General features: G+C 51.1%; 1 protein-coding gene across 2 annotated transcripts in view; it reads left to right on the top strand.

The window, feature by feature from the left end:
• The window catches only part of NEURL1B (neuralized E3 ubiquitin protein ligase 1B), a 49,715-nt gene extending 28,773 nt beyond the window's left edge, over positions 1 to 20,942 (top strand). Inside the window, exons 3-5 of one of the 2 annotated variants that reach the window (XM_008015303.3) lie at positions 13,264 to 13,983; positions 16,031 to 16,156; positions 16,538 to 20,942. In XM_008015303.3, the coding sequence (XP_008013494.2) occupies positions 13,264 to 13,983; positions 16,031 to 16,156; positions 16,538 to 16,782 (1,091 nt within the window). In that variant the 3' untranslated portion in view covers positions 16,783 to 20,942. The remainder of the gene's footprint in view (positions 1 to 13,263; positions 13,984 to 16,030; positions 16,157 to 16,537) is intronic. The other variant, XM_038010381.2, reaches the window with a different exon arrangement.
• The last annotated feature ends 5,847 nt before the right edge of the window (positions 20,943 to 26,789 follow it).

Here is a 26,789-nt window from a genome sequence, read left to right as displayed (position 1 = left end):
TGCGCGTGGGTGTGTGTTTCATTAGTAGCCACAGTCACTTACGGAGGGCTCCTTTTGCCAGGCGTGGCACTAAGCGCTTTACGCCTTTTAACTCATTTATTTCTCACAACCTACCCTCCCGTTTTACAGATGCGAAAACTGAGGCATGAAGAGGTTAAATTATTTGTGCTGCAAAGCCAGGATTGGGACCCACATGGCTTGAACCCATGCTCTGGCCCAGGTTCATTCACTAACTCATTCCTTCATTTCCTAGTTTATTTGTTCATTCATTCACTCACTCTTTCATTTACTCATTCGCACATGTATTTATTTGCTCGCTCCTTCGCGCATTCATTCACACACTTCCATTTGCTCATTTAGTCGTTCATTCACCCACTCAGCGTCAAACTTAGGCTCTGATCATAAACACCCGTGCAGTACCTCCACGGCACGTGCAGAGAGGAGTTAGGTGTGGCAAACCCTGGCCCACATTAAGGGGCTTGGGGTGCTGGGGAGGCTGACAGGTGTGAGCCCGATTCTCACGGAGGAGACAGCCACTAATGCCCAAATCCTGACGGTGAGAATTCATGGGAGTAGAAGTTTGCTGCCTGTATCTCAAGAGCTTTTTTAAAAAATTGTAAAATTCACATAATAGAACAGCAACCATTTTTAAGTGTACAACTGAGTGGCATATGGTTGGCAACCATCACCTCTATCCAGCTCTAAAACATGTCATCACCCCAAAGGGAAACCCTACCCATTAAGCAGCCACTCCCTATTCTCCCCTCCTTCCAGCCCGGACAACCACTCATCTGCTTTCTGTTTGAGACCTTAGCGCTTGAACCTACAGATTGCGCCGGAACCAGCCCAGCCTCGACCTCTTGGGGAGTAAAGAGAGAGCAGGTTTGTCAGGGAATCTGGACACAGCTCTTGGTGTGGCTTCCATGCATTGCTGAAATGCATGGATCTAAAGGTTTGCAGATGTTGACAGACTGATACACCTGTCCATAACCCCAGAGTTGATCCTTCTGAGTCAAGCCTTCTCTTCTCCAGAGGTAGCCACTCTTCTGATTTTTCACCATAGGTTAGTTTTGCCTGTTTTTGAACTTCATGTGAATGGAATCACACAGTATTTACCCATTGGTATCTGGCTTCTTTATCTCAGCATCGTATTTTTCAGATTCATCCACACTGTTGCTGTAGCAGTAGTTTGTTCATTTTTATTGCTAAGTGTGCTAAGCAGTATCCCATGAGCTGGATGACCAGAGTTGGTATATCTGAATGTTTGGGCAATTTCTGGCTTTTCAGCTGCATCTTGTGGGAGAACCCTGGCCTGGGCTTCTCGCTCCTCTACCTCATCCCTTTCATTAGCCCACCATTAGGCAAGGAGGAAAGATTCATGCATCCAAGCTATGCCCCAACCCACAGAAGGAGGGAGACAGTAGAACATCTGAGTGGTCAAGAACAGGGTGTTGGATCACATAGACCTCTGTTCTGGAAGTGACTCTCCGTTTGCCAGCTGTGTGTCCTTGGCCAGGTGACTGAACCTCTCTGTGCCTCAGTTTTTTTTTTTCATCTGCAAAATGGACTCATGATAGCACCCACGCCATGGGATTATTGATAAGGTTACATGAGATGATGTCTAAAAGGGATGCAGCACAGTTCCTGGCACAGAGAAGGCACTCAAGAAGTAACAGCTAAGAAATAAGAAGCTCTGCCCATTTGCAAGTGAGCCAGAGCTTGTGTCCAAATTCCAGGCTTAGACCAGATTGTGAAGAACTGCCCACCCTCCAAGCTGGAGCCTTACTTGGGCATTTTAACTGTGTCCCCTCATGCTCTTCTCCATGAAAGGCTTTGTTATTTCACCTCCAGGAGATACAGGTTTCTGAAACCTAGATTTCCCATCATCTTTTTTGGAGCTCTTTGTTCCTATCCAGCAGGGAAGCAATCCCACCTCATTCACCTGCTCATTCGCAGCCCATGTCTCTGAGTAACAGCCAAGAAATCACAGCCACTCCATAATCAGCTCAAGTGGATTCGGATTTTTTAAAAAAATAAAAATTGGAAGCAGCCTCTGATGACTTAATGAGGCTGCATAAATCTGTGAGGTGAACTCTCCCCGCCCCCCCCACTCCATTTCCTTATTCAGCAAACCTTTATTGAACTCCTACAACATTCTAGGAAGGGAGACATAGAGTCTGCTGGAACATCAGTGTGACATGGCAGACGTGAGCCTCAGCTTCCCTTATCTACAGGTCATCCCTGAGCTGTGCTCATTGATGGAAAGTACCTGGCACAGGTGCCACAGGATAATGATCACAGAATTACTCTGTTCTTTTTTTTTTTTTTTTTCTCTGCCTCATATGATCTGCAGGAAACACAAACATAAAGGAGGAAAATGGGATTAGAAGGAATTTCATCCATGGGTGATAAGATCATGGGTGAATTTTACTTCCTTATATCTCTGAGTCACCTTTTAAAAATACATATATGTAAAGAGCTTGTATTGCTTTTATAGTCAGAAAGAGCAATAAGGTTTATTGTCCTTTCTGAAGGTTATATGAGATAACAGAGGGGAAGTTTCTGACACGTGATTGAGGCTCAATGAGTGTTTATTTTCTTCCCAGAGGAAAAGCAAATTGTCATTGGTTACATCTGGGTAAAGGGATTATGAGTGACTTTTTTTTCCCAAGATAACAATGATTTATAATCAGGAAAAACGTTACAATAACATAAGAAGCTAAGCAGTCATGATTTTGTATGGTTTAAGTACAGGAGACAAATACCCTGCTGTTTCCAGGACAGGATGAGGCACCATGAGAACATCAAAAATCCCACCCGCAATCTCCCAATACCTGGGAGGATTTGGCTTCCTGAAGGTGGTGTCCAAGGTACCCAATGGATACGTAAAGAGACAGCCAGTTTCTGTGCTGTCCTGAGCACTCTGAACTCCTTTCCATCGCAGGGAACAAGGGGCTGACATGGTTCCTTTAGAGCTTCCCAGTTGTAAATTCTAGAATTGAAAACCCCTGAGACCCCTTCATTCCTCCCTCACCACAATCAGGTCACATTGGATAAAGCCTGAAAACCAACAAACAAAAGTGGCATTTGGGTAAATAGGGTTGTCAAACCAAGCAAATACAAATATAGGACACCCAGTTACATTTGAATTTCAGATAAACAAGGAAAAAAATTTTTTTTGACACAGGGTTTCATTCTTGTCACTGAGGCTGCAGTGCAGTGGCATGAACACAGCTACTGCAACCTCGACCTCCTGGGCCCAAAGAATCCTCCTGCCTCAGCCTCCCAAGTAGCCAGGACCACAGGCTCATGCCTGGCTAATTAGGAAAATTTTTTAGTACAAGCATATCCCATGCAATATTTGAGACGTACTTATGCAAAAAAAAAAAAAAAAAAGGGTTTATCAGAAATTCAAATGTGGCTAGGCACAGTGGCTCACACCTGTAATCCCAGCACTTTGGGAGGCCGAGGCAGGTGGATCACCTGAGGTCAGGAGTTCGAGACCAGCCTGGCCAACACGGTGAAACCCCGTCTCTACTAAAAATGCAAAAATTAGCCAGGCCTGGTGGCAGGCACCTGTAATCCCAGCTACTTGGGAGGCTGAGGCAGAAGAATCGCTTGAACCTGGGAGGTGAGGTTGCAGTGAGCCGAGATGGCACCAATGCACTCCAGCCTGGGTGACAGAGCAAAACTCCATCTCAAAAAAATAAATAAAATAAAAACATGTAACTGAGCATCCTGCATTTCATCTGGCAATCCTTGTCTAAGAGGCATCCACCCCATCCGTGGGGCTGGGGTGTGTTTTATTTGCCCTCGATCTTGAGCCAAAGTCTCAGAAATAAAAAAGGGCTCGTAGGCCTCACATATTTTTTTTTGCCTGGTGGAACTGTGGGCCCAACCCAGCATCCTCCTGCATGGAGCCCAGCTGCAGCAGACAGTGCTGCGTCTATGGGCCAGACCCTGGGGTGCCCTTTCTAGATAAAGAATCCAGAGTTCCAAGAAGGAAAGTGACGAGCCTAGAACCACCAAGACGGTCAGTGGCAGAGCCAGGACTGGAAGACTGCTGCGGCAGTATTTAGTTCGCATGGTGCTTACCTGGGGAGCTCTGACAATCCCATTTCCCAGGCTGCACCCAGACCAATTAAATCAGAACCTCTGGGGGTGGCACCCAGGAGTTAGGATTTCTTAAGGGCCCCCAGGTGCTGCCATGGTTGCACTCACGATCCCTTTTGCATCCCCTTTGCGTAGGTGTATATTCTCCCTTCCTTCTTCCCTCCTTGCTTGGGAACCTTGGGTGTCAAGTTCTTTGGACTCCTCTGTCCAGGGGATGGAATCATTGGGCCATGTAGACCCTGTCTCTTGCTTTAACTTTTTTGCTTCATCCCCAATCCCCACTCCTTTTCATGCCTTCTCCTGACCAGATAGGCATCACTCTGATTCATAATCCCATGAATGTATCTTTTGGAGTCTCGCTCTGTTGCCCAGGCTGGAGAGCAGTGGCGCGATCTTGGCTCGCTGCAACCTCTGCCGCCCGGGTTCAAGCTATTCTTCTGTCTCAGCCTCCCGAGTAGCTGGGATTATAGGCATCTGCCACCACGCCCCGCTAATTTTTGTATTTTTAGTAGAGACGGGGTTTCTACTGGGTACCTGTTGGTCTCAAACTCCTGACCTCAGGTGATCGCCTGCCTCGGCCTCCAAAAGCTGGGATTACAGGCATGAGCCACCGCGCCCGGCCAAATGTATCTTTTAAAAATAGGTAGATTTGTTTTATATGCATATATGGATGGTATTGTGCTAAGGATCTTATTCTGTTTTTCTTTTTCCACTCACCCTTTTTTGGGATGTATCTGTACTGTTGTATGCCTATCTGGTTCCTTCCTCCCTTGTGGCCCCTGCCCACTGATGGACACCTGGGTTACTACCAGTCCCCCAAGCCACACACGCAGATAGTACTGTAGGGCGCGTCGTCTCAGAGGGGTGCTCTATGCTTGTTTAATGTTCTCTGGGGTACAGATCAGGAGGGGCTTGTGGGTCCTGGAGTGAGTGGGTCCATCCTGAGAGGCTTAGATTTTTTGAGATGCTCCTCAGGGCCAAAGAGAAGGGACTGAGCGCAGGAAAATTACTTTTCGCTGAATTTAGCAGTTCCTGGAGCCAGGAACGGAAGCTTCTGCCGGGCCATGCACTCCTTTCCCTCTCCTCTCCCTGGCTCCAGGAAGCATTTATTAGAGGTGGAGTATCCCTTATCAGAAATGCTTATGATCAGAAGCATTTCAGATTTTAGATGTGTTTGGATTTTGGAATATTTGGATTATAGTTAACATTTCATCATCACTAATCTGATATCTGAAAATCACCGTTGATGATTCTAGATTAGTGTTTTTTCATGTTTTGTGCTCCAAAACTTCAGAGGTTGTAGCATTTCACACTTCAGATTTTCAGATCAGGGATACTCAACTTATGTCTCTTTTCTGTGGAAGCCCTTTCTGGAGGTCCTCGAGTTCAGGCCCCGTGCTTTTTTGAGGCAGCCCTGCCCCTCTTCCTAGGCAGCTCCAGGGTGGTCAGTGTCAGCCCTGCCGTCCTTCCTCTGCCCAGTGGTGGAAAGGTGGTCAGATTGAACAAGCAATGCCAGTCGAGGGTCATGGCATATCAGACCATATTGTCAGAAATCTTTGGTTGCAAGGGACAGAAACTCAGTTCAGTCTCACTTAAGGAAAAAAAAGAAAAAGAAAAAGAAAGCATGTGGCCGAAAATTCCTGGGAATGGTTGCCTTTAAGCCTGGTTCAATGCAGGGACCCAAAGAACAGCACCTGGAATACTTGTCTGTCTTCATTTCTCATTTTGCCATCTTCTCTGGTGGCCTCGTCCTCAGCTGGACTGTCCCTTTGGGGTGGAGGAAAGGCCACCAGCATTTCCAGTCTTGTGTCCCACGAGCTTAACAAATCCAACAGAAGAGCTGCTTTCCTAGAAGGTGTGCCCATTGTCTCTAGATGTAGCCTCATGGATCCGGCCTGAGTCACACGCCTATCTCTGAACCCATCTCCATGGCCAGGGGGATGAGACGAAGTGATTGGCCAGGTTAAGGCCCCCCTCCCAACTCCTGAGGCAATGGGAGGTGGGGGTGGGGCAGTTCCCTCCAAAGAAAAGCTGGGTGCTGTTACCAGAAGAAAGGGAGTGGATGCCAGGCAGCCAGAAGCAACAGCCCTGCATGGGCCTTGGAAAGGAGTCATGTGCCCAGCTTGGAAGCGCTGAGATCCCTTGTTAAAGATAGTTACTACGCACTTACTCTGTGCCAGGCACAATGCTGAGAGCTTGACGTAGGTCACGTCTTCTGTTCCTTACAAGAATCCTGTGAGGCAGGAAACTCATTTGCAGACTCCACATGGATAGAGAACTTGGCCAAGGTTACATAACTGTTAGTGGTCCTAAAGTCAGAGTTTGTTCATTATTGTTATAAAGTGTTTGATGAAGACTTGAACTTATGGAGCTAAATGCAGGGTTCAGAGGTCTGGGCGCACCATTCCAGGCTGCAGGAGAGGAAACTGAGGCCCAGAGAAGGGCAGGGACTTGCCCAAGGTCTCCCAGCTGGTCAGTGGCCATGGTGGGGGAGGGAGGTGTGGACCCAGGAGCTGTCTCTGTGAGGGGCCTCTAAGCACATCTCAGGCCGGGAGGATCGCTGCTGTGCTGCTGGCTTTAGGCAGAGCCCCAGTGGGAGCCACACAGAGTCATTAGCTTTGCGGTTAGTGTTCTTTTTTCCAAACAGACCAGGCCAGCACCCACCTCCTCACCCCAACAAAAATCATTTGCATGGCAGGGTGTCCTGAGGGGTTGTCCTTTCCCAGTCTGGAGCGAGACTGCCACTGCATGGCCGCCAGCCTGTCCCACCAAGGGCTTCTGAAGGCCTGTTCTGTGCAGGCATGGAGCTGAGCGCATCGTGATCCCTGTGTTCTGCCCTCTTTAATATTCCCCACAGGCCACTGAGATGGGATGAGGGTCCCCACTTTTCAGGTGGGCAAACTGAGGTCACATCCAGAATTGGCCAGGGTCCAAACGAGGCCTGTGTCTGCAGTCCAGCCTTCTCTGGTTGGCAGAAGGGCATCTGGAAAAGCACGAGGTCAGTGGCCCACAGACCCGGGTCCTGCCTCAGCACACCAAGGCCAATGTTTGCCATCTTCTTTTCTAGAACCCCAAGCCCTCTCCCTTGGTGCCCACCCCCTCAGCCATCCCCCTGTGGCCATGGACAAGGAGCCCTGCTCCTGTCCCCTCCTGCCTGCTCATGGCCATGGTTCCTGTCATTTGTCCACTTCCTCCGCCTCCCCTGAATCATCCCCGTGAGCACACGGAAGAGCCCCAGTGGCGTCCATCTTTTTAAACACCCTCCACCAGCCCCCTCACCAGCCCCAGTCCTGCCTCTCTGCCCTCCCTCCCTCCGAGCAGGTCTTTCTTAAGTGCTGGTTATGCCACCCTCTCCTTTTCCCTCTTAAGCTGTGCCCTGAGGCATGCGTCCCCGCCCATCACTGACCTTCAGCCTGTCAGACCCGGAGCCTGCATCCTGGGCCTACTTCCGGGCCCCTCACTTTCAGCCCAGGTGACCTCTCCCGGCTGCTTGAATGTTGCTGCTTTGTTCTCGAGCCCCTGCCGTTCCTCCTGCTTTCCTGGCCACCCCTCGCCCTGCCTGTCCTCGCTATGTTGAAAGCCCCAGGGTTCTATCCTGGGCTCACTCTTTCCTTTTTAAATTCTTAAATTGTGTAATACAATATGCATATTGGAAGGCATCTAAGAACAACTGTAGCATTCAACAGATTGTCATAAAGCCAGCCTGTTTCTATCTGCCCTCTTTCTCCAAGTCATCTGAGCCAATCATTGGACTTCACATCCAGGCTGTTGGCTCCCAAACCCATCTCCCCAGCCCTAACACCTCCCTTGAACCCCAGGCCTCCCACTCCTATCCAGCCTCTCCTCCTGCATCCGAGGGGCATCCCACACTGAACATGCTCAGACACAACTCTTGAATCCCCCACCTCCTGCTCCTCAGCCAGCCCCACTGGCAATAAGTAGCACCACCCACTTGGTTGGCCATTGGCAGTAAGTGGCACCACCCACTTGGTTAACCATTGGCAGTAAGTGGCACCACCCACTTGGTTAACCATTGGCAGTTAAGTGGCAGCACCACTTGGTTGGCCATTGGAAGTAAATGGCAGCACCCACTTGGTTGGTTGGCCAGTAACCCAGGTGTCATTCTTGATTCCTCTTTTCTTTGCCTTGGATCCACTGTGTCAGTGAGTCCTGTCATTTCTGTCTCTAGTACATGGCCCAAGTCAGTCCCGCAGAGACAGAGTGGTGATTGATGGATGGGTTCCTCTGTCTCCAGTTGTCCCTGCCTTCACTTTCATGTCTACACAAGATGGTTTCTCTTGAGACATACATTCTGCTTTACTTCCAGCCCAGATATATTGGACCTAAGAGAGAAAGGGGAGGGGAAAAAAGGGAAGAGCTGGGCCCTGGAAGTGGCTCGGGAGAGTGGGAGGTCAGGGGCCTCCTTGTGCCTGCCTGGAGATTGCTGCTGTGTGCTGGTGCTCAGTGGGTATTCATGGCGGGCCGGCGAGGACATTAGGCCCACGGAGACTGAAACTCCGACTTTGGCCCGGTGCTGGGCAGCTCTCAGAGCTGAACGAGAACAGCAGCATTGGGAGGCAGTATTGCTAGCCAGGGGCCTTGCTCTGGACTCAAAGCCTGGGCTGGAATCCCGTCTGTCACCCCCAGGCTAAGTGGCCTTCAGTAACTCACTCCACCTCTCAGAGCCTCAGTGTTCTCCCACTGTGAAATGTGCCCATTTTACGGAGCCATATAGGATACTGGTGAGGACTGAAGGGGACAATCGGTGTATGGAGCTGCGTCTAGTAGATGCTTGAGAACATGGTTATGTGTACTTGTTTCAGCCACGGGTAGAAGCTGGGCAGTCTCGACATGCTCCCTCGGTGCCTCTTGATGTTGCTGGATTTCTGCCTATAGCCGACTGGTTCTCTTTAGAAGAAATGCCCCTTTGAGCAATGGATTCTGAAGTGTCTGGCCTAGGCCAGCGCTGTGCTGTCTTGGGCCTGTCTCAATCAGGGCCCATGCCCAAGAGGAACAAAGCTCCTTCCACAGAGAATAAGTGGGGCCATGCAACCTTTTCTGAGGGGCTGCCATGTGCCAGGTACCCAGCACAATGTCACATTCATTGTAACCCAGCCTTGTAGACACACCACGCTTCTGGCACCTCAAGAGTCTTCACATGTGCTGTTCTCTGTGCCTGGAGAACCTGCCCGGCCACCACTCATCTCCAGGTCGCAGCCCGTTGATCAGTCAGGGAGGCCTTTTCTGGCCTGCTTAGTCCCCGTTTTTACACCCTTAGAGAATCCCGGTTCTGTCACTCTCCAGCTCTGTGACCTCTTGGAGCCTCAGAGTTCCCCCACTGACACTTCCCCACATAGGACAGAGGCTCTTGGTGGCACTGGGCACAGTTTTCTGTAAGATAGCTTCATAGAGCCTTACTCTCCCGCTTGAAAGGGAGCTCCATAAGCACAGGAGCCACGCCTGTGTATTCACCTCTGTTCACCCAGCACACAGCAGCACTGGGCCCACAATAAGTGCTCTATTACATTTTTATGATCATAATTAATGTTTTGAGCACTTAGTGCCATGCTCTGTATTACTCTTCATGAAAGTAATTTCCATAACATGGGGGTGTTTACCATTATCGCTCTATGTTATGCTGAGGGAGCTGAGGCTCTGGCAGGTGAAATGGCATACCTAAGGTCACATAGCCAGGAAGAGCCAAAGCCAGGACTTGAACTTAAGTCTGCCGGTCTCCATAGGCCACGCTCTTAATAAGGATGCTGCACTGATGGGCTCTGGCGTGGAGCCGCTGGGGGACAGGAGGAGGAGTTAGGGGTGGGGGCAGAGGCAGAGGCAGAGTGTTAGCAGGAGCAGGGTAAGGCCAGCGCCTTTAGGGGCGGGCGACTGTGAGTGGGGCAGGGAGCTCGGGAAAAGTGCGTTTCACCGAGACTTCCAGAAACACGTACTGTCTAAAATGCTTTTTCAAAAAAACTGCCTGTTTTATTCTACCGTTATTTATACGCCTTTTCTCTGATTATAAGAATCAATTTACGTTCATTAGAGACAAAAGAGAAAACTAGAAAACTATAAGAAGCGGGCCGGGCGGGGTGGCTCACGCCTGTAATCCCTGCACTTTGGGAGGCCGAGGCGGGCGGATCACGAGGTCAGGAGATCGAGACCATCCTGGCTAACACAGTGAAACCCTGTTTCTACTAAAATACAAAAAATTAGCCGGGCGCGGTGGCGGGTGCCTGTAGTCCCAGCTACTCGGGAGGCTGAGGCAGGAGAATGGCGCTAACCCGGGAGGCGGAGCTTGCAGTGAGCCGAGATCGAGCCACTGCACTCCAGCCTGGGTGACAGAGTGAAGACCCCGCCTCCAAAAAAAAAAAAAAAAAAGAAAAGAAAACTATAAGAAGCAAATTTCTACCCAGACATAACCACTCACATTTTAATGTATTTCTATATTTTTCCTATGAATCCTACGTACACATTTTCTACAAAAGTAGAATCAAACCATGTGTTCAGTTTTGAATCTTTTGTTCATTTAATGTTATAGGTATTTTCTCATATTATTAAATATTAATTGAAAACTCGATTTTAAAAAATTTTCTTCTGATAAAAATTTGTAGCTGTATTAGTCTGTTCTCGCACTGCTATAAAGAACCACCTGAGACTGCATAATTTGTAAAGGAAAGAAGTTTAATTAGCTCATGGTTCCCCGGGCTGTACAGGAAGCATGGCTGGGGAGGCCTTGGGAAACTTAAAATCATGGCAGAAGACAAAGGGGAAGCAGGCATAGCTTACCCGGCCAGAGAGGGAGGAGAAGGGAGGAAGAGTGTGAAGTGGGAGGCGCTACACTTTTCAACCACCAGATCTGGTGAGAACTCACTGTCACAAGAACAGCAAGGGGAAAGTCCACCCCTATGAGCCAATCACCTCCAACACTAGGGATTACAATTTGACATGAGATTTGGGCGGGGACACAAATCGAAACCACATCAGTAGCGTACAAGTTTATTGTAGGAAAACTAGATAATACAGAAATATCTAAAGAAAAGCCTTTCATAATCTCACCCCGAGATAATTACTATTAATATTTTCTTATGTCTCTCTCCAGCACTTGATTTCCTATGCACATAAATAAAATGACACAGACAGACAGATGTAGACAAACGCACACATATATACTTTTTTAAAGAAACAAATTGAAACCCCACTTCTTCCCTCAGGCTATGGGAAGCACCCTCGCTAAGGCAAAGCATACACACTCAGATGCCCACAGAGCCCAAACAAGTAGCTGACACCTTTTGGTGAGACCCTGAAGAGGGCCACCTCAGGGGCATCAAGAGAGATCAGACCACCTCAACACAAGGGCAAGCTTTAGCCCATCGTGGCCAAGCCAGAATTCAGCTCCTACTGCCAGATTTACTGGTTTTCCAAGTGCTGTAAACCCAGTTTAAGTGAAAGGTGTCTGAGGGGGTGCATTTGGACCCATCGGAGCCTGGGTCATAATTTGAAAAAGCATGTGCATTCTTATGATTTCACTTCATACTTGGAAAAGTAAAGAGGAAATACTTTTCAAGATACTACAGAATAACATTTAACAAAATCTTGGCTCAAAGTGGTCTGTTTAAAAAGTCTAAGAAACACTTATTTTCCTACTACGGTAAACAAAAATGTATCACTAAAAAAATCCTTCAAAATATTTTAATGACTCTTTCCTGATGATGTTGTTATTTAGCATAGCAGTCTCTTCTAGACCTTAGTCATTCATTCATTCATCCAATAAACTATTAATAGTGAAGGCTATTTGCCAAGCCCTGAGAACATGGTGGTGACCAGACTGACACAGACCCTGCCTCCAGAGATTCATATTCCAGCTAGGGAGGCAGAAAATAAACAGGTAATCTACTAAAGTATGAACACCTGTATTACCCAAATGATTAAGCACTATTTTTGCTTTTTCACCTATGTCATATGAGGAACATTTTTCAAATCACTAAAAATTACTTAAAAATGTTTTCACAACTCTAACTTTTAAAGAACTTTCCCTTCAGCCGGGCGTGGTGGCTCACGCCTATAATCCCAGCACTTTAGGAGGCCAAGGTGGGCAGATCACTTGCGGTCAGGAGTTCAAGACCAGCCTGGCCAACAGGGTGAAACTCCGTCTCTACTAAAAATACAGAAATTAGCAGTGCGTGGTGGCAGGCACCTGTAATCCCATCTACTCGGGAGGCTGAGGCAGGAGAATCGCTTGAACCCAGGAGGCAGAGGCTGCAGTGAGCCGAGATCATGCCATTGCACTCCAGCCTGGGTTGACAAGAGTGAAACTGTTTCAAACAATAAAAAATAAACTTTCCCTTCATTTTGTTTTACCAACTGAGGCAATCTCCTGTAGACTTTTCTGTCAATGCTTAAATACCTGTCCAGGGCCAGGCACTGTGCTCTGTGCTGTGAACACAGCAGTGAGGACAGACCCAGGTCCTCGCTTCTTTCAGAGGCAGCATGTGTTGAAGAGCCCAGGCTCTAGAGCCAGCCAGCCTGGGTTCAAGTCATGGGTTCAGGTCGTGGCTTTGCCACTTGGTAGCCGTGTGCCCTTGGTCATGTTCCCCAACCCCTCTGTGCCTCAGTTTCCCTGTGAGCTCAATGGCAGGAAACTGCACATGCCTCACAGGGTGGTTGTGTAAATTAAATGAGGTAGCGTGCGAAAGCTTAGAGGTGCCTGTTGCATAAGGCCACGAGCACAGGTTTGCTTTTTATTGGAGCTTAAGTCCTAGCTGGGGAGATGGACAATAAACGATTTTTAGATGCCCTTTTAATAATCAAAGTATGGAAGCCTCCGAAAGAGGGAGAGAAGGGGAAAGGGTGGATAGAAAAGGAGGGATGGAAGAAGAGAAGGAGCCAGGTTAAAAAGGGCCTTATCTGCCCGTCCCAAAGGTAAGAGCATGTGAAGGAAACCGAGGATTGTGCTTAATGCAATTCTGTGCACCTGTGACTCACTAAATAACACAGAAGGGCAAACGGAGAGTTGGAAGCCAGGGTGGAGTGGGGGCTGCTCGAGGCCCGGCTCAGTCGCAGAGGCCTGCAGGGAGCAGCGGTCGAGGAGCGGCTCACGACCAGCCTCACGCGCCGCCTCGCCCCACCATGTCCCTCCCTTTGTCCGCACAGAGAGCGCCTTCGCCGACACGCTGACGCCCGCGCGCCTCAGCCAGGCCCGCTTCAGCGCCTGCCTGCCGCCCAGCAGCCACGACGCGGCCAACTTCGACAACAACGAGCTCGAGAACAACCAGGTGGTGGCCAAGCTGGGCCACCTGGCGCTGGGCCACGCCCCGGGCCCGCCGCCCTCTGACGCCGCGGCCGCCGCCATCCCGTGCGGGCCCCGTGAGCGCCCGCGCCCTGCGTCGTCGCCGGCGCTGCTGGAGGCCGACCTGCGCTTCCACGCAACACGCGGGCCCGACGTGAGCCTGTCGGCTGACCGCAAAGTAGCCTGTGCGCCGCGGCCCGACGGCGGCCGCACGCTGGTCTTCTCCGAACGCCCGCTGCGGCCCGGCGAGAGCCTCTTCGTGGAGGTGGGCCGCCCGGGGCTGGCAGCGCCCGGCGCGCTGGCCTTCGGCATCACTTCGTGCGACCCGGGCGGGCTGCGGCCCAACGAGCTGCCCGCCGACCCAGACGCGCTGCTCGACCGCAAAGAGTACTGGGTGGTGGCGCGCGCCGGACCCGTGCCGAGCGGCGGCGACGCGCTCAGCTTCACGCTGCGGCCCGGCGGCGACGTGCTCCTAGGCGTCAACGGGCGTCCGCGCGGCCGCCTGCTGTGCGTCGACACCACGCAGGCGCTCTGGGCCTTCTTCGCCGTGCGCGGCGGCGTCGCGGGCCAGCTGCGCCTCCTCGGTGAGTCCCCGGCCCCGCGTGCGCGAGGCCCCGCCCTTCTCCAGTCCCGCCCGTTCTCGCCCTGCGGCGCTCCTCCCCGGCCCCGCCCTGCTCGCTAGGTGCTGCACCGTCCAAGGCCAGCCCGCACTTCCCAACTGAGCGCCCAGCACGATCCACCCCGTCCAAAATCGCCGGGCTCCACCCCGGAGTTCCCGATTCAGTGGGTCCACGGTGCGCCCCGAGAACGTACATTTCCGGCAAGTGCCCGGGGATGCTGACGTTGCGGTTCTCTGGACCACATTTTTATAAACCACCGACCTAGATAGGTAACTGGCTGGTCTCCAGGTTTGGCGGGCTGTATCCCCGCAGTAAATGGTCAGTGCGATTTTTAGTTCCGTTGTTATGATTTGCTATATTAGGGTGTTTTTAACTTGTAATGCACAGTAAGTGTAGGGAAAAAAATAAATTCGACTGCACATGAAAGGAAATAAGAATAGTATCGTCCACAGAAAGTGGAATGGAGGCTTGAACCATCCTATTTTGAGATAATTTTTGCCTTTATTCATGCCACAAATAGGCAGAGAGCAGCCACCAGCTGTGGACCCGGCCGTGGGCACCAGGATAGGGCCAGCAGAGAACAGGACACACTCCATGCCGGTTAGGAGCTCACAGTCACCCTAATGGAGAGCTGCACAGTGTGACATTTGCTACAGCCAGGGGCTCCTCTCCTAGCTTGGTGGAGTGAAGGAGATGTTCAGAGAAGGCTTCCCGGAGAGCCTGGCTCCAAGTTCATGGCTCAAAAAGTAGAGTCCAAGCAATAAGAACCAGACAACAGCTCATATGTTCCCTCATTGAATTTTATCCTCCCTTTGACCCTATGAAATCAGTATCATTATCCCCACCTACAGATAAGACAAGGAAGCACAGAGAGATTAAATGACTGTCCCAGGGTCACATCGCTGGTCAGCTTTGAAGATGCTGGACAAATCACAGAGTCTCCTGAGCCTGTTTCCTTTGTGTAGAAAGAGAGGGATACCTGCTTCACGGGGTGGTCATGAGGGTGAAATCAGGTGCATATAATGCCTTGAGCAGGGCCTGACAAAGCCCTGGGTTTAATCAGTGGTAACAGTAACAACAGCAGCTGTTGCTGTCTTCATGAGGGCAGAGGAGGAGCCGGGTGGCAGTGGTGGTTATTTGTTCAAGGTGTTTTTTGGGGAGGGGGAAGGTTTGTTTCGTTTTGTGTTTTTAAGGAACCATCAGACATAGTCATCATTTCAGCCCGAGATGAAGTGCCCATTATCTGTCCATTCATTCTCAGGTAGGGCAAGGGAAGGGGCATCTCTTCATCCTAAGAAATAACCTGTTATTGTCTGAACCAACAGCAGGCTTGGGGAAGAAAACTCAACCATGTTGAGCACTAGTAGTCAGGGATCTTCTTGCAAGGGGCAAAACCCCACTCACAGTGCCCTAAGCAAAAAGGAAATGTCTGGGAGTATATTGGGTGAGTTCAGGAACAGCTGGATCTAGATACTGGAAGGATGTCAGCAGGATCCCACCTCTCTTTCCAACTCAAAGCTCTGCTTGCCTCTGTGTTGGCATCACTCTCAGGCAGGCCTTTGCCACAGGTTGGCTCTTCCAGCTCCAGGCTTCCCTCCCAGTGAATGGAATGAGTTCCTTCTTTCCTAGCAGTTCCAGTAAAAGTTGCAGACTTGGGTCTCAGGGGCCTTACGTGGGTTATGTGCCCTTTCCTGAACCACTACTACTGAGACCAGGGAGTGGAAGTTCCTATCAGCTCCTGGCCCTTATCCTATGAAGGAGGGCACGTTAGTATCCCAAAAGGACATCCCAGGGCTGTTTCTGAAAGAAATGAGAATGGAGGCTGGGTAGACAAAGAACAGAGGCACCACACTTGGACGTGCTCTTCAGTCCTCAGCAGAGCCCTGGGAGATAGCTCTGGTCCTCTTGTTAGACAGACGCGAAAGCTAAGGTGCAAAGCAGTGAAGAACTGTGGACTAGCAGGCCAGGTCCAACCTCCCACTGCCCCTGATGGAATCTCTTCGGGCCTCAGGTACCCTGCAGTCCAGCCCTGCGACCACGACTCCATCAGGGTCCCTCAGCGGCTCCCAGGACGATAGTGATTCAGATATGACCTTCAGTGTCAACCAGTCCTCCTCGGCATCTGAGTCATCCCTGGGTAAGGAAATGCAAACCCGGGCAGGGGCAGGGGCTGGCGGCTGGCCTGGCTCTTCTGGCTGTGCCAACGGCCTTCCAGGGGCTGAGCAGGGTGGCCACCTTTCCCCCGCATCCTCTCCTTCCCTCAGCTGTATGCTCAGCAGAGGGAGAAGTAGTGTCTAAATAGGATATTCCAAAGGGTGACAGTGGTGGCATTTTATCTTGGTGTTTGGGAGTAGAAGAGTAGAGAAAGGTGCAAAACCCAGAAGGTAAACTAAAATTAGTATCTCCCAAAAGTGTCCTCCCACTGGTCCCACCAAGAAGCACTGCATTCTTGGGGTTGCCCCAACAGAGCCCACCCGAGAGACATTATTAACGTATGTCCTCTTCTCCCTTTCGGCAGTGACAGCCCCCAGCTCCCCGCTGAGCCCCCCGGTGTCTCCCGTGTTCTCCCCACCGGAGCCGGCAGGCATCAAGAATGGCGAGTGCACGGTGTGCTTCGATGGCGAGGTGGACACGGTCATCTACACGTGTGGACACATGTGCCTGTGCCACAGCTGCGGCCTGCGGCTCAAGCGGCAGGCCCGGGCCTGCTGCCCCATCTGCCGGCGGCCCATCAAGGACGTCATTAAGATTTACCGGCCATAGCCTAACCTGCCCACAGGCCTTGGCCAGAGCAAGGTCACCTTTCTGAAGCCCCCCTGGGCTGGGCAACCACGAGCTGCCAGGGAGTCCAAGGGCAGCGGCCGTCTCTCCAGTGGTGGGCAAGGCGTGACAGTCGTGTCGCGAGGCCCCTGGGGCCTCAGCCCAGGCAGGGGTTGCTTCCGGCTCCAAAGTGCTTTGCCCTCAAAAGGCCGTCCGAGAGCAAGCTCAGGAACTGCCTGGCAGATCACCCTGTCCCTTGGTGACCTTTCAGCTGGGAAACAGCGTCCTCTGTCTGTGCAATGCTTCTTGCTGGGGTTGGGTTGAGTGTGAGAGAGGGGGAGGGGAGGGAGGGAGAACAGAGAGAATGTGTGTGTGTGAGAGAGAGAATGAACGCGTAGCGATTTTACCAGGGGTCCCGGCTCCGGGAGGGAACGTGCAATCCGGAGCCCCGATGTTGGCATGACTAGAAGTTGTTTGCTTTCTGGGGATGAGACATAGCTGGTTTTGAATGTACGAAGCCTGACCCTAACAGAACTCCCTGGGGTGGTGTAGAAAAGAGATGCTCAGATTCTCTAAGGGGAGGCAAAAATAACTCATTGTTTACAGCTCCAAAGCATCAACTCCTTGAGAGGAAGGTGGGCAGAGAACAGAACAATTCACTTCTTCATTTCTTACTGGGTCTTAGAGCTGGGTGTGATGGGCATCGAGGCCAAGCCCTCTGGGTTGTGTCATCTTTTCACCCCTTCACCCCCAGACCGTCTAATAATATACACATCATACCTTGTCTCTGTCTCTGGAGGCAAGTCTCTGTAATGCTCCTCCCCATCTCCAAGGAGAAGACCAGCAGTAGGTTCTGTTTTTCTGTGGGAGAGAGAGAATCCTAGAGGCAGGTGACGCAGCTAGAGCTGGAAAGGCCACTCCACGATGCAGACAGCTCTCTACCTTCCTGCGGTGGCCCCTGGGCTTGGTGTTCCCAGGGGACCTGCTGGCAGGAGGAGGAACGAGGGCTTTATGACTTTGGTTACAACTTTTGGTCCTTGTTCTGATTCTCAGTGTATCTTCCTCCGCTGATTACTAAAGTGTTCACTGATAAGTATGTTAACTAATGACCGAGACAGTCACTACAAATGCTGGCATTGGGATTCTCTCCCTTCCCAGACCTACCTGCTGGTATTTCCTGGGACCCTGGCCCTGACCCACCCCCGCACCCCTGCCCATCTCTGCAGACTCCCAGATCATACCTGGGCTGAGGGGCTGGCCCAGGCCTGTCCCTCCCTTCTTGCCCCCAGTTCTGGCCACCTCTGCCCTCTTCTGTGCTGTCCCATTAGGGAAGTCCCTTGGCCTGTCTATTTTTCAGTTCCCAATTAGAAGTCTAGAACCTGACACCTCCAAGAGTTCTTGGGAGGACCAGCACAATGTTCTGAAAAGCCTGAGACGGCTTGCAAAAAGCAAGTACCATTTGTATTACAATTCCTAATCTGTTCATGTCCTGCTGAAGGAGGGAAGGAGGGACAGGGGAGTTGATGCATTCATATAATAAACACTTGCTGGGTGTCTGGGTGCCCAGAGCGAAGCTGGGCCCGGCCCTCACCAGACCCAGCCCCATAGACCAGCTGGTGCCCATGCGATGCTGGCGGGTTCAGGGCCTCCTGTTCCTCCTCTAGCTGGGAGTGGTCACAGTTGTCTGACCTGATTCTAACTTAAGGCCCCCACTCTCTTGCCCCCTCAAGAATCCTTGATTATTTACTTTTCCCTAGAAAATCTGGGGAAATTCCCACATTTTAATTTGGCAGCAGAATCTTTTGAGCAGCTTTTGGAACCGCAGTGTTTGACAAAATAAGAGCTTGAGAATCCAGGCAGCCCTGGGTGCCTGGCTGAATTCAGTTTCCCGCATGTGCTGGGTGTGGGCGGGGCCATGCACAAGCCCTGCATGGGAGGAAGACTCACCCCAGGCCTGTGGTGCTCCAGGCAACCGTCTCCTGACTACTCTGAGACCCAGCCACAAGCTGTGGGGTCTCAGTGGCCTGGGGGAAAGCAGCTCCACTCTCCTGCCCTTCCTGGCTGCCCCTTTGGGTTCCAGCCAGGGTCACGTCCAGCCTCCACTGGGAAAGCAGTGACTGAGGCGTGGACCCAGGGATGGACCAGGCATCTCCTGGCAACCTGTGACCTTGGGAAGAAGGGAGTCAGTGGCCCATTCAACCTGCTCTGCAGCTGCTATAAATAGCCTCCCTGTTTCCAAGAGGAGGTAAGGGGGTGTTTATCTTCTAAAAACCAGACGTTTCCTGATGCTCTGAGCGTTAGTGCTACAGAGGAGACGCACACATCCCCACTATGTTCTGTCTTGAGAAGGAGACAAGAGAAAGGAAAAGGAGCCACTATATTTTATTTTGCACCTATAGTGTGCCTTGGCACTGGGCTAGAGAGGCGCCTTCCTGCGTGAATCCTGTGAGGCAGGTCTTATTGCCATAATAAGTCATATCTAAGACACTGCCGGTCATAAAACACACTGTTTTACATACCATAAGGAAAAAACGCCGCCAATCTTAACTAAGATGCTAAAACTGTACAGCTCCTTCCAATCAGAGATGTTCACGTGTGAAGAAGAAAAAATTGTGCTACTTACAATCTATGAAAGCTGGTATTATCCCACGTGGCAGGTAAGGAAACTGAGGTCCTGTGAGTGAAACGACCTCATGATCACACAACAGGAGATGGCAGGGCTGGGATTCAAACCCGGGAGTGTCTGGTGCCACATCCCACACTCCCACTGCCTGGCTCCAAGTCCCAGGAAGCTCAAGACTGAGTTTTCTCCCTTGAAACTCACCTGGAGAGAGTCCGGGCACCTGTGCCTATGTGGAGGTTCCAGCCCCAGCCAGGGCCCCTCCGCTGCCCACACCCTGGGAGGGGAAGCAGCCTCTCTTGCAGTCTCGTCTGCTCACTGCCCACCTTCTGGCAGAGCCGAGCTCTGTGAGATCTGGACTCCAACCCAAGGGCCCTCTTGTTATGCAGGGGTGTCCACGGTTGGGGAGGGACCTGGGGCCCTGTGATCGCCACCCCCTCAAGCGGGGCCCCAGCCCCTTGAGCACCCCCTCAAGTGACCCAGCCCTCAGCTGTTCCAGGCTCACTGCCCATCGTGTGCTCTTCTGTGCCACAGCAGCCGGGGCTCCAGGGCTAGGACAGGGGAGACCTGAAAACACCCCATTGTCAATGGTCTTGTGCCCGTTCATTCGGAGCCTCCTGAAAAACTGGGCTGTTTCCAAGGCAAATCTGGCTCCTTGTCCTAGCAGGTTCTCAGAACGGGGAGTCCCCTGGGATGGAGCTGGTCCCCTCACCGCGGCACCACGTTTCCAGTCCCTTGATGCCCACTAATCAGCATGGCCTGTGTTCAGGACACAGGGTGAACTTTGACCCCCTGGTGCTGGTCCTGTCCTAACACATAGTAGGTACTCAGTAAAGGTTTGTTGAGTGAACCAGAAATCAGATGATGAGTGCTCAGGGGTTTGGTAAAACAGCACCACATACACATGCAAAGATACTCCGCAAACATTTGCTGAGCACCTAATATGTGTGAGGTGCTGTGAGGATAGAGCAGAGAGGACTGTGCCCCAGCTGTGATGCCAGCAGGGGTGACACTAAGAGGGGAGTGGGGTATTTGGGGCAGAATCCACTGGGCTCTCTTGGCCATCTGCTGCCTTGGGTCCGTGGAGGTGGGTGTCCAAAGGCTGCCTTCTTGATCAGAACCTGCTGCACGCTTCACAGAACCTTCTCTGCATTGGAAATGCTGGGCACGTTGCAGTCAGTGAGCTGCTGCCAAAACGGCGTTAAGCAGAACCCCCAGAGGGCCGGCGGGTTGGTGATCACCCTCAGGTCCTGCCAGGGAGACGCAGTGGGGAAGTTGGCTAATTGCTGCTTTCAGGCCCTGGAAATCAGTCGCCAAGGCCCAGGAGAACCCCAGTGAGTCCGTCCAGTTGAGGCAGAGAGGCAATAACCTCCCACTTCTCGGCCCTGCCCCTGCCCCAGTCCTGGCACGGGGCACCGGCTCAGGAACACACGGCCTCCTGGCATTTCTTGGTATTTAACTGTCTCGCTGTCTTATCCGAGTCCCTAATGAAACGACTTGTGCGACAATCTGTCTGTGCCTTACGAAAGTGTCTGTGCACTTTTTATCCTTTTTAAAAGCAACTTTTAAAAGTGGATGGGGATGGGGGGGCTAGCATACGTGGTAGGGTTCTAGAAATCTGTGATCATCGCTGAAATTCTTTTTGCATCCTGTTTTTGATGTTGGAGTGATGAAGTGTACATCCCCCACCCCACACGCCACTACCTGTGTACAGACCTTTTAAAACATGTCTTTTCTGATTCAATACTGTGACCTCTCCAATACAGTCTAATCCTTGGTGATCTGTAATCAAAGTTTTAAAACCTGGGAAGTGGGTTGGGAAGGGTTTGCACTGGTCTTGCGTGTTGTGCTTTTCTGTGTTGTGTGTTTTGATTTTTGTCTGTTTTTATCTGTTTTATATTGACATAATTTTCCTGTTTAAAAAAAAAATACAACTTTGGCTTGTTAAAAAAAAACTCTTCAGAACTCAGTTTTTAAAATCCCACTTACATACGCTGATGGGGAGTGAAGGTGAGGATCCAAATCATTGCCAGCCTTGGGGAAATAAATTGCAAAATGTCTATAGAACCCCGACAATGTTTGATGCTTTTGCCAAATAACACACTTCTGTGAAAATCACAAGGAAATCATTCTAATCAAGGATGAAATCTACATGTAAAGATATTCACTGCAGCATCTTCTAGAGGGGTAAAAAGTTGTGAGCAACCCTAACGTCCAACAACCAGGGTGTATTCACCAAGACTGTTGGTTACAAGTGACAGAAACCCAACTCAGATAGGTTTTAGGGGGATAAAGAGCTAGGGAACTGAAAAGTCCAGTAGCAGAACCCACTCTGTGTGCAAGTGGAACCAGGGTCTGAAATGCTGCATCAGGACCAGCCTCTCCCCTCTCGCTCAGCCCTGTGATCTGGCCCCATTCCCAGGCAGGTTCTCAAGATGCCTCCTGCAGGGCCACCAGCATCCTGCCTTTGAGCAGTCCCTGCAGGGACCAGCTCAGATCACGTGTCCGCTCCTGAACTAGTCACAGGATGGAGATACGGGGTTCTGATTGGTCAGACCCAGGGTGGGTGCTCACCTGCACCCAATAGCTGCCCTGTCTGAACTCTGTGGGCTGAAAGTGGGGAATCGCAATCTCCAGAGAAAATGAGTCCTAAAGAATGCATGCCCGAGGCGGGCAGATCATGAGGTCAAGAGTTCAAGACCATCCTGGCCAACATGATGAAACCCTGTCTACTCAAGATACAAAAACTTAGCCGGGCGTGGTGGTGTATGCCTGTAATCCCAGCTACTCAGGAGGCTGAGGCAGGAGGATCACTTGAACCTGAGAGACGGAGGTTGCAGTGAGCCAAGATTGTGCCATTGCACTGTAGTCTGGGTGACAGGGTGAGACTCCATCTCAAAGAAGAAAAAAAAAAAGAATGCATGCAGGTTGGGCAAAAACAACAGGCCTCTGTGTAGGGAAGAGTCGAGTAAACCATGATACCGATACATATGGGGCTAATGGCATGGGCATGAAGCCAGACTGCCAGGGCCTCACCAAGACATTGGGGAAGATGCTTAACCTCCTTGTGCTTCAGTTTCCTCATCTTCAAAGCAAGAACAATAATAGTCCCTGATTTTAGAATGGGTGTAAGTGTTATTGAGATCATACAGTGATGTGCCAGGCACAGCATCTGGCACCCAGCACCAAGCAACGATTGTTAGTTTATAACACAGGTTTATGTTAAAATGTGATTTTAAAAAATCAAGATATAAAATTGCACATACACCGTGATCTCATAGATGAAAAAAAAAAACAGACAAAACACCAACAGCCCAAAAAGCTGCCCATGCATTGGAAAGAGCAGAAAGAAAGGAGTGAAATGTCCATGAGGGCTGTGTCTGAGTGATGGTCTCATTGGTGCCTTTTTCTCATACTTGCTCATTATAGAAAATTTCCCAGATTTCCCAAATTTCCATAATGAGCAAGTATGACTTTTCATTTAAACTTGTTACTTGGAAAAAATGATCTCCCTACTCTGCAAAAGCCAGAGAACAGCTGGCCCTTGCTGGAATTTGTCAGGAATTCCCAGGCTGATTGTCTGTGAGTTTAAGATCCAAATTTAGTCATGGTGGAGATAAGGACCTGTAAGTTTCTAGCAGAGGCCAGGCCAGCCTGACCAGTTTTGGTTGGGCTTCCTCTAGGCCAGGCTTTGGGGCCCAAATTTCTGGGGTGGAACATGGCAGTGGTAGCAGGAGTGGGAGCGGGGAGTAGGGGAGTGGGGTGAACAAGGAGAGGGAGCTGCCAGGCCTGCTCCTTCTGGATGGTTAGAACAGCCTGGCTTGGTGACACTGAGTTTTAGGAAGCAATGGGATAAGAGAAACCAGCATTTATCAAGCATCACAAACCACACATTCTCACAATGAATCTTCACAATAGTGTTCTCATTTTACAGGCAAGGAGGCCAAAGGGAAAGCAGGATTGGCCCAGGTGGGCCTGCTCCAGAGTCAAGGCAAAATCTTTCAGATACACGTTTCGCACCTCTTTACCAAAGTCTTAGGGGCCGAGGCTGCCCAAAACCCAGGATCCTTTCTCCACTTCCAGATTTCCTTCCCACAACGCTATGTCCTCCTACTGGACCAGGCAACATTTTCACAGATGCTATCTGATAAGACTTTTTTGAGTAAAGAAAAAAAAGGTAGGGCCGAGCGCAGTGGCTCAAGCCTGTAATCCCAGGACTTTGGAGGCCAAAGCGGGTGGATCACCTGAGGTCAGGAGTTCGAGACCGGCCTGGCCCACATGGTGAAACCTCGTCTCTGCTAAAAATACAAAAAATGAGCCAGACGTGGTGGGGTGCGCCTATAATCCCAGCTACTAGGGAGGCTGAGGCAGGAAAATGGCTTGAACCCAGGAGGTGGAGGTTGTGGTAAGCTGAGATTGTGCCACAGCACTCCAGCCTGGGCAACAAGAGCAAAACTCTGTCTCAAAAAAAAAAAAAGAAAGAAGAGGTCATTTTTTTTTTTTTGAGATGGAGTCTCGCTCTGTCGCCCAGGCTGGAGTGCAGTGGTGCGATCTCAGCTCACTGCAAGCTCCACCTCCCGGGTTCACACCATTCTCCTGCCTCAGCCTCCCGAGTAGCTGGGACTACAGGCGCCTGCCACCACGCCCAGCTAATTTTTTGTATTTTTAGTAGAGATGGGGTTTCACCGTGTTAGCCAAGATGGTCTCAATCTCCTGAACTCATGATCCACCCACCTTGGCCTCCCAAAGTGCTGGGATTACAGGCGTGAGCCACCACGCCCGGCCAAGAAGGTCATATTAATCTAGGCCCACTGCATTGTAAGAGACTGAAATCCAACTTAAGAAAAAAATAAAAATAAAAAGGAGAGGGAGCAGAATGTACTGATTCATGCCCAGAACAGATCAGTCTAGCTTCAGCAACAGCTAGATCTGGGTGTTCACATGATGTCCTCAGGCCTCTGCCTCTGTCTCTCAGTTCTGCCTTCCTCTGAGCTGATGGCACTCTCAGGCAGGCTCTCCCTTTTCAGCCACCAGAACATCCTCCAGTGACTCATATCATGCCAGTTTAGTGACCCTTTAAAGAAGTTTCAGGAAAAGTCCCGTGTGCTGCTTCTCCTTTGACTCCTTGGATCAAAAGCTCAGTCTCTGAACCTGTCACATGCCCACACCTGATACAAAACTAGGAATGTTCTTACCCTCAAGAACCAACCTATCTGGAGGGGAAGGCAGACCCCTAAACAGACGTGTTCAGACCAGTGCACTTCTGAGGTGTGGGACCGATCCAATTCAGGCCATGAGGGCTCGGGATCATTTAGCGGTGTAGTTTAGGCATCCTTCTTTCTCCTGCCCTTGTGTGTTCTTACCGACACCTGGGCCATGCTCCCTGGCACATCCGATTCCTCCTCCAGTGCTGCAGCGCACACACCCTCACCAGCCCCTGCTGCCTGCAGCACGCCTAGCCTGGCGGTAGGGCGGAAGGTTCACTACTGTGCCTGCAAATCTCTTTTCCTCATTCTCTGGGTTCCTGCAGGGCAAGCAATCCTCCAGAAAGATGATAATAATACCGGATCATTTAATGAGCACTTACTGTGTGCAAAGGATATCCATGACATCAGTACATCCTCACAAGAGTTCTCTGAATAGGCTCCATCATTACTTTCATTTTATAGGCGAGAAGCCAAGACTCAGAAGGAATCAGTAACTTTCTCCTACTTTATGTGGCCTCTCAAAGACAAAAGGTTTCTTCTCTTTCTGTTTGTAATTATGTCCTTGGACCTAGACCCCCTGGTTCCCAAGGGCAAATGGGCCTAGAACATTTGCACCTGTGTTTTCACTGAGTCCTGCCAGCCACACATTGTATTACAGTCCCATTTTACAGGGAAGGGAAGGGCTGCCCCAGATCACACTGTTTAGGAGCTGTGGGGCCAGGATTTGAACCAGGCCTGGCTCTTCCACCACATCACAGCGTGTCTGTGGGTTCATCGTCAGGAGGAGGGGGAGGGAGAGGAAGAAGAAGAAGAAGAAAAAAAAACAGGCAGATTCAGCACCTCGAAGGGCTTTTTCTAGAAGGACATCAGCTGTGTCCTGACTCACACAATGCCTATCCGTTCAATTCCAAGGACAGGGAATCTTTGCTTTTCCTTCAGGCTCGGATCTCCTGGCTCTCGGAAGCTCCCACACAGGGATGTGCAAAACACGAATATTCCAGGCATCGAGCTATGGGAACAGAACCCCAACCTTGGCTGTTAAATACACCTACGGAGAAGCTTCCAGAAGCCCAGTGGCAGGGTGTGTAGGGGAGGAACTGCATCAAACTGAAGTGCCTCAGGCATCCTGATCCCCTCTGCTCAGCCTCCTCCCCTCTCAGCTTGGGCTTTCCCAGGTCTAAACCCTTCTCCCCAGACAGACAGCCTGACTCTCCTGCCTCTCTGGCTGCCCAGGGAAGGCCTTGGCCATCCTTTCAGGAGCACAAGGGCCTGCTTAGGAGGGCTGGGCCAGCCTGACTGAGTTCACATCCACGCTCCACCCCAGCCAGCAGGGGGCCTGCCCTCCCCACCGGGCCTCCTGAGAGTGCCTTTCACATACCAAACTTTATGTGAATGTGCTCCCTGGAGCTGCACGATGGGTATGTCCTCTTCTGAGCCTCCACATCGTGGCCCCTACCTGGGGCCCTGTAAGACCACAGCCTCCCTCAGCCCTTAGGAGGCTGCATCCTGGCATCTCAGTCCAGAGCTGGGGTTTCCAGTGTGATGGGGTCTAGTGTGGTGGGTGAATTCCCTCCAGCTGAGGGGACAGGCCTGCCTGTGCTATGGGATCCTGGGCAAGTTGCATACCCTCTCTGAACCTCAGTTTCTGGAGCTTCAAAGGAAGAGGGATGTCAAATTGTGTCAGGAAGTGGCTGGCATTTGGCAGGTGCTAAATGCTTTTTAGGAGTATTCTAGACCCTGTTACACCAGCTACCCCTTGCTCATGCCCTCCCATGTCCCATCTGGGCCAGGGGCAGCCTCCATCCTCCTACAACTTCCTGGGCCTCCCGTGCCACCTCAGTGAGCCTGTCCTGCGACACTGTCAGCGGTATCCACAGGTGACGCTGCACATCCCCGGCTCCCAACACAGGGTCTACCAAACAGTAGAGCCTTAGTGCGTACACCCCTCACCCACACCCAGTGTGGAATTTCTGGCATTAGCACACCTCCCTTCCACGAAGAATGAACCGGAGTGGTGAGCTGCTGGTAGGGTCGTGCCAGGCCTCGGGGCCGGCCCAGGCCCCCACCCCTTGCTTGTCTTGGCTCCCAGTTGAGAGCGCTGGCCCCAGGCCTGGGAGGCTGACCGACCTTAGACTCCGGGGAAAGCCACACTTTTGCTCAACTCCCAGGAGCAGCCCCACATT

The sequence above is a fragment of the Chlorocebus sabaeus genome, chromosome 23 (assembly GCF_047675955.1).
Source record: "Chlorocebus sabaeus isolate Y175 chromosome 23, mChlSab1.0.hap1, whole genome shotgun sequence".
NCBI lineage: Eukaryota > Metazoa > Chordata > Mammalia > Primates > Cercopithecidae > Chlorocebus > Chlorocebus sabaeus.
This window is presented reverse-complemented; position numbering and strand designations above follow the sequence as displayed.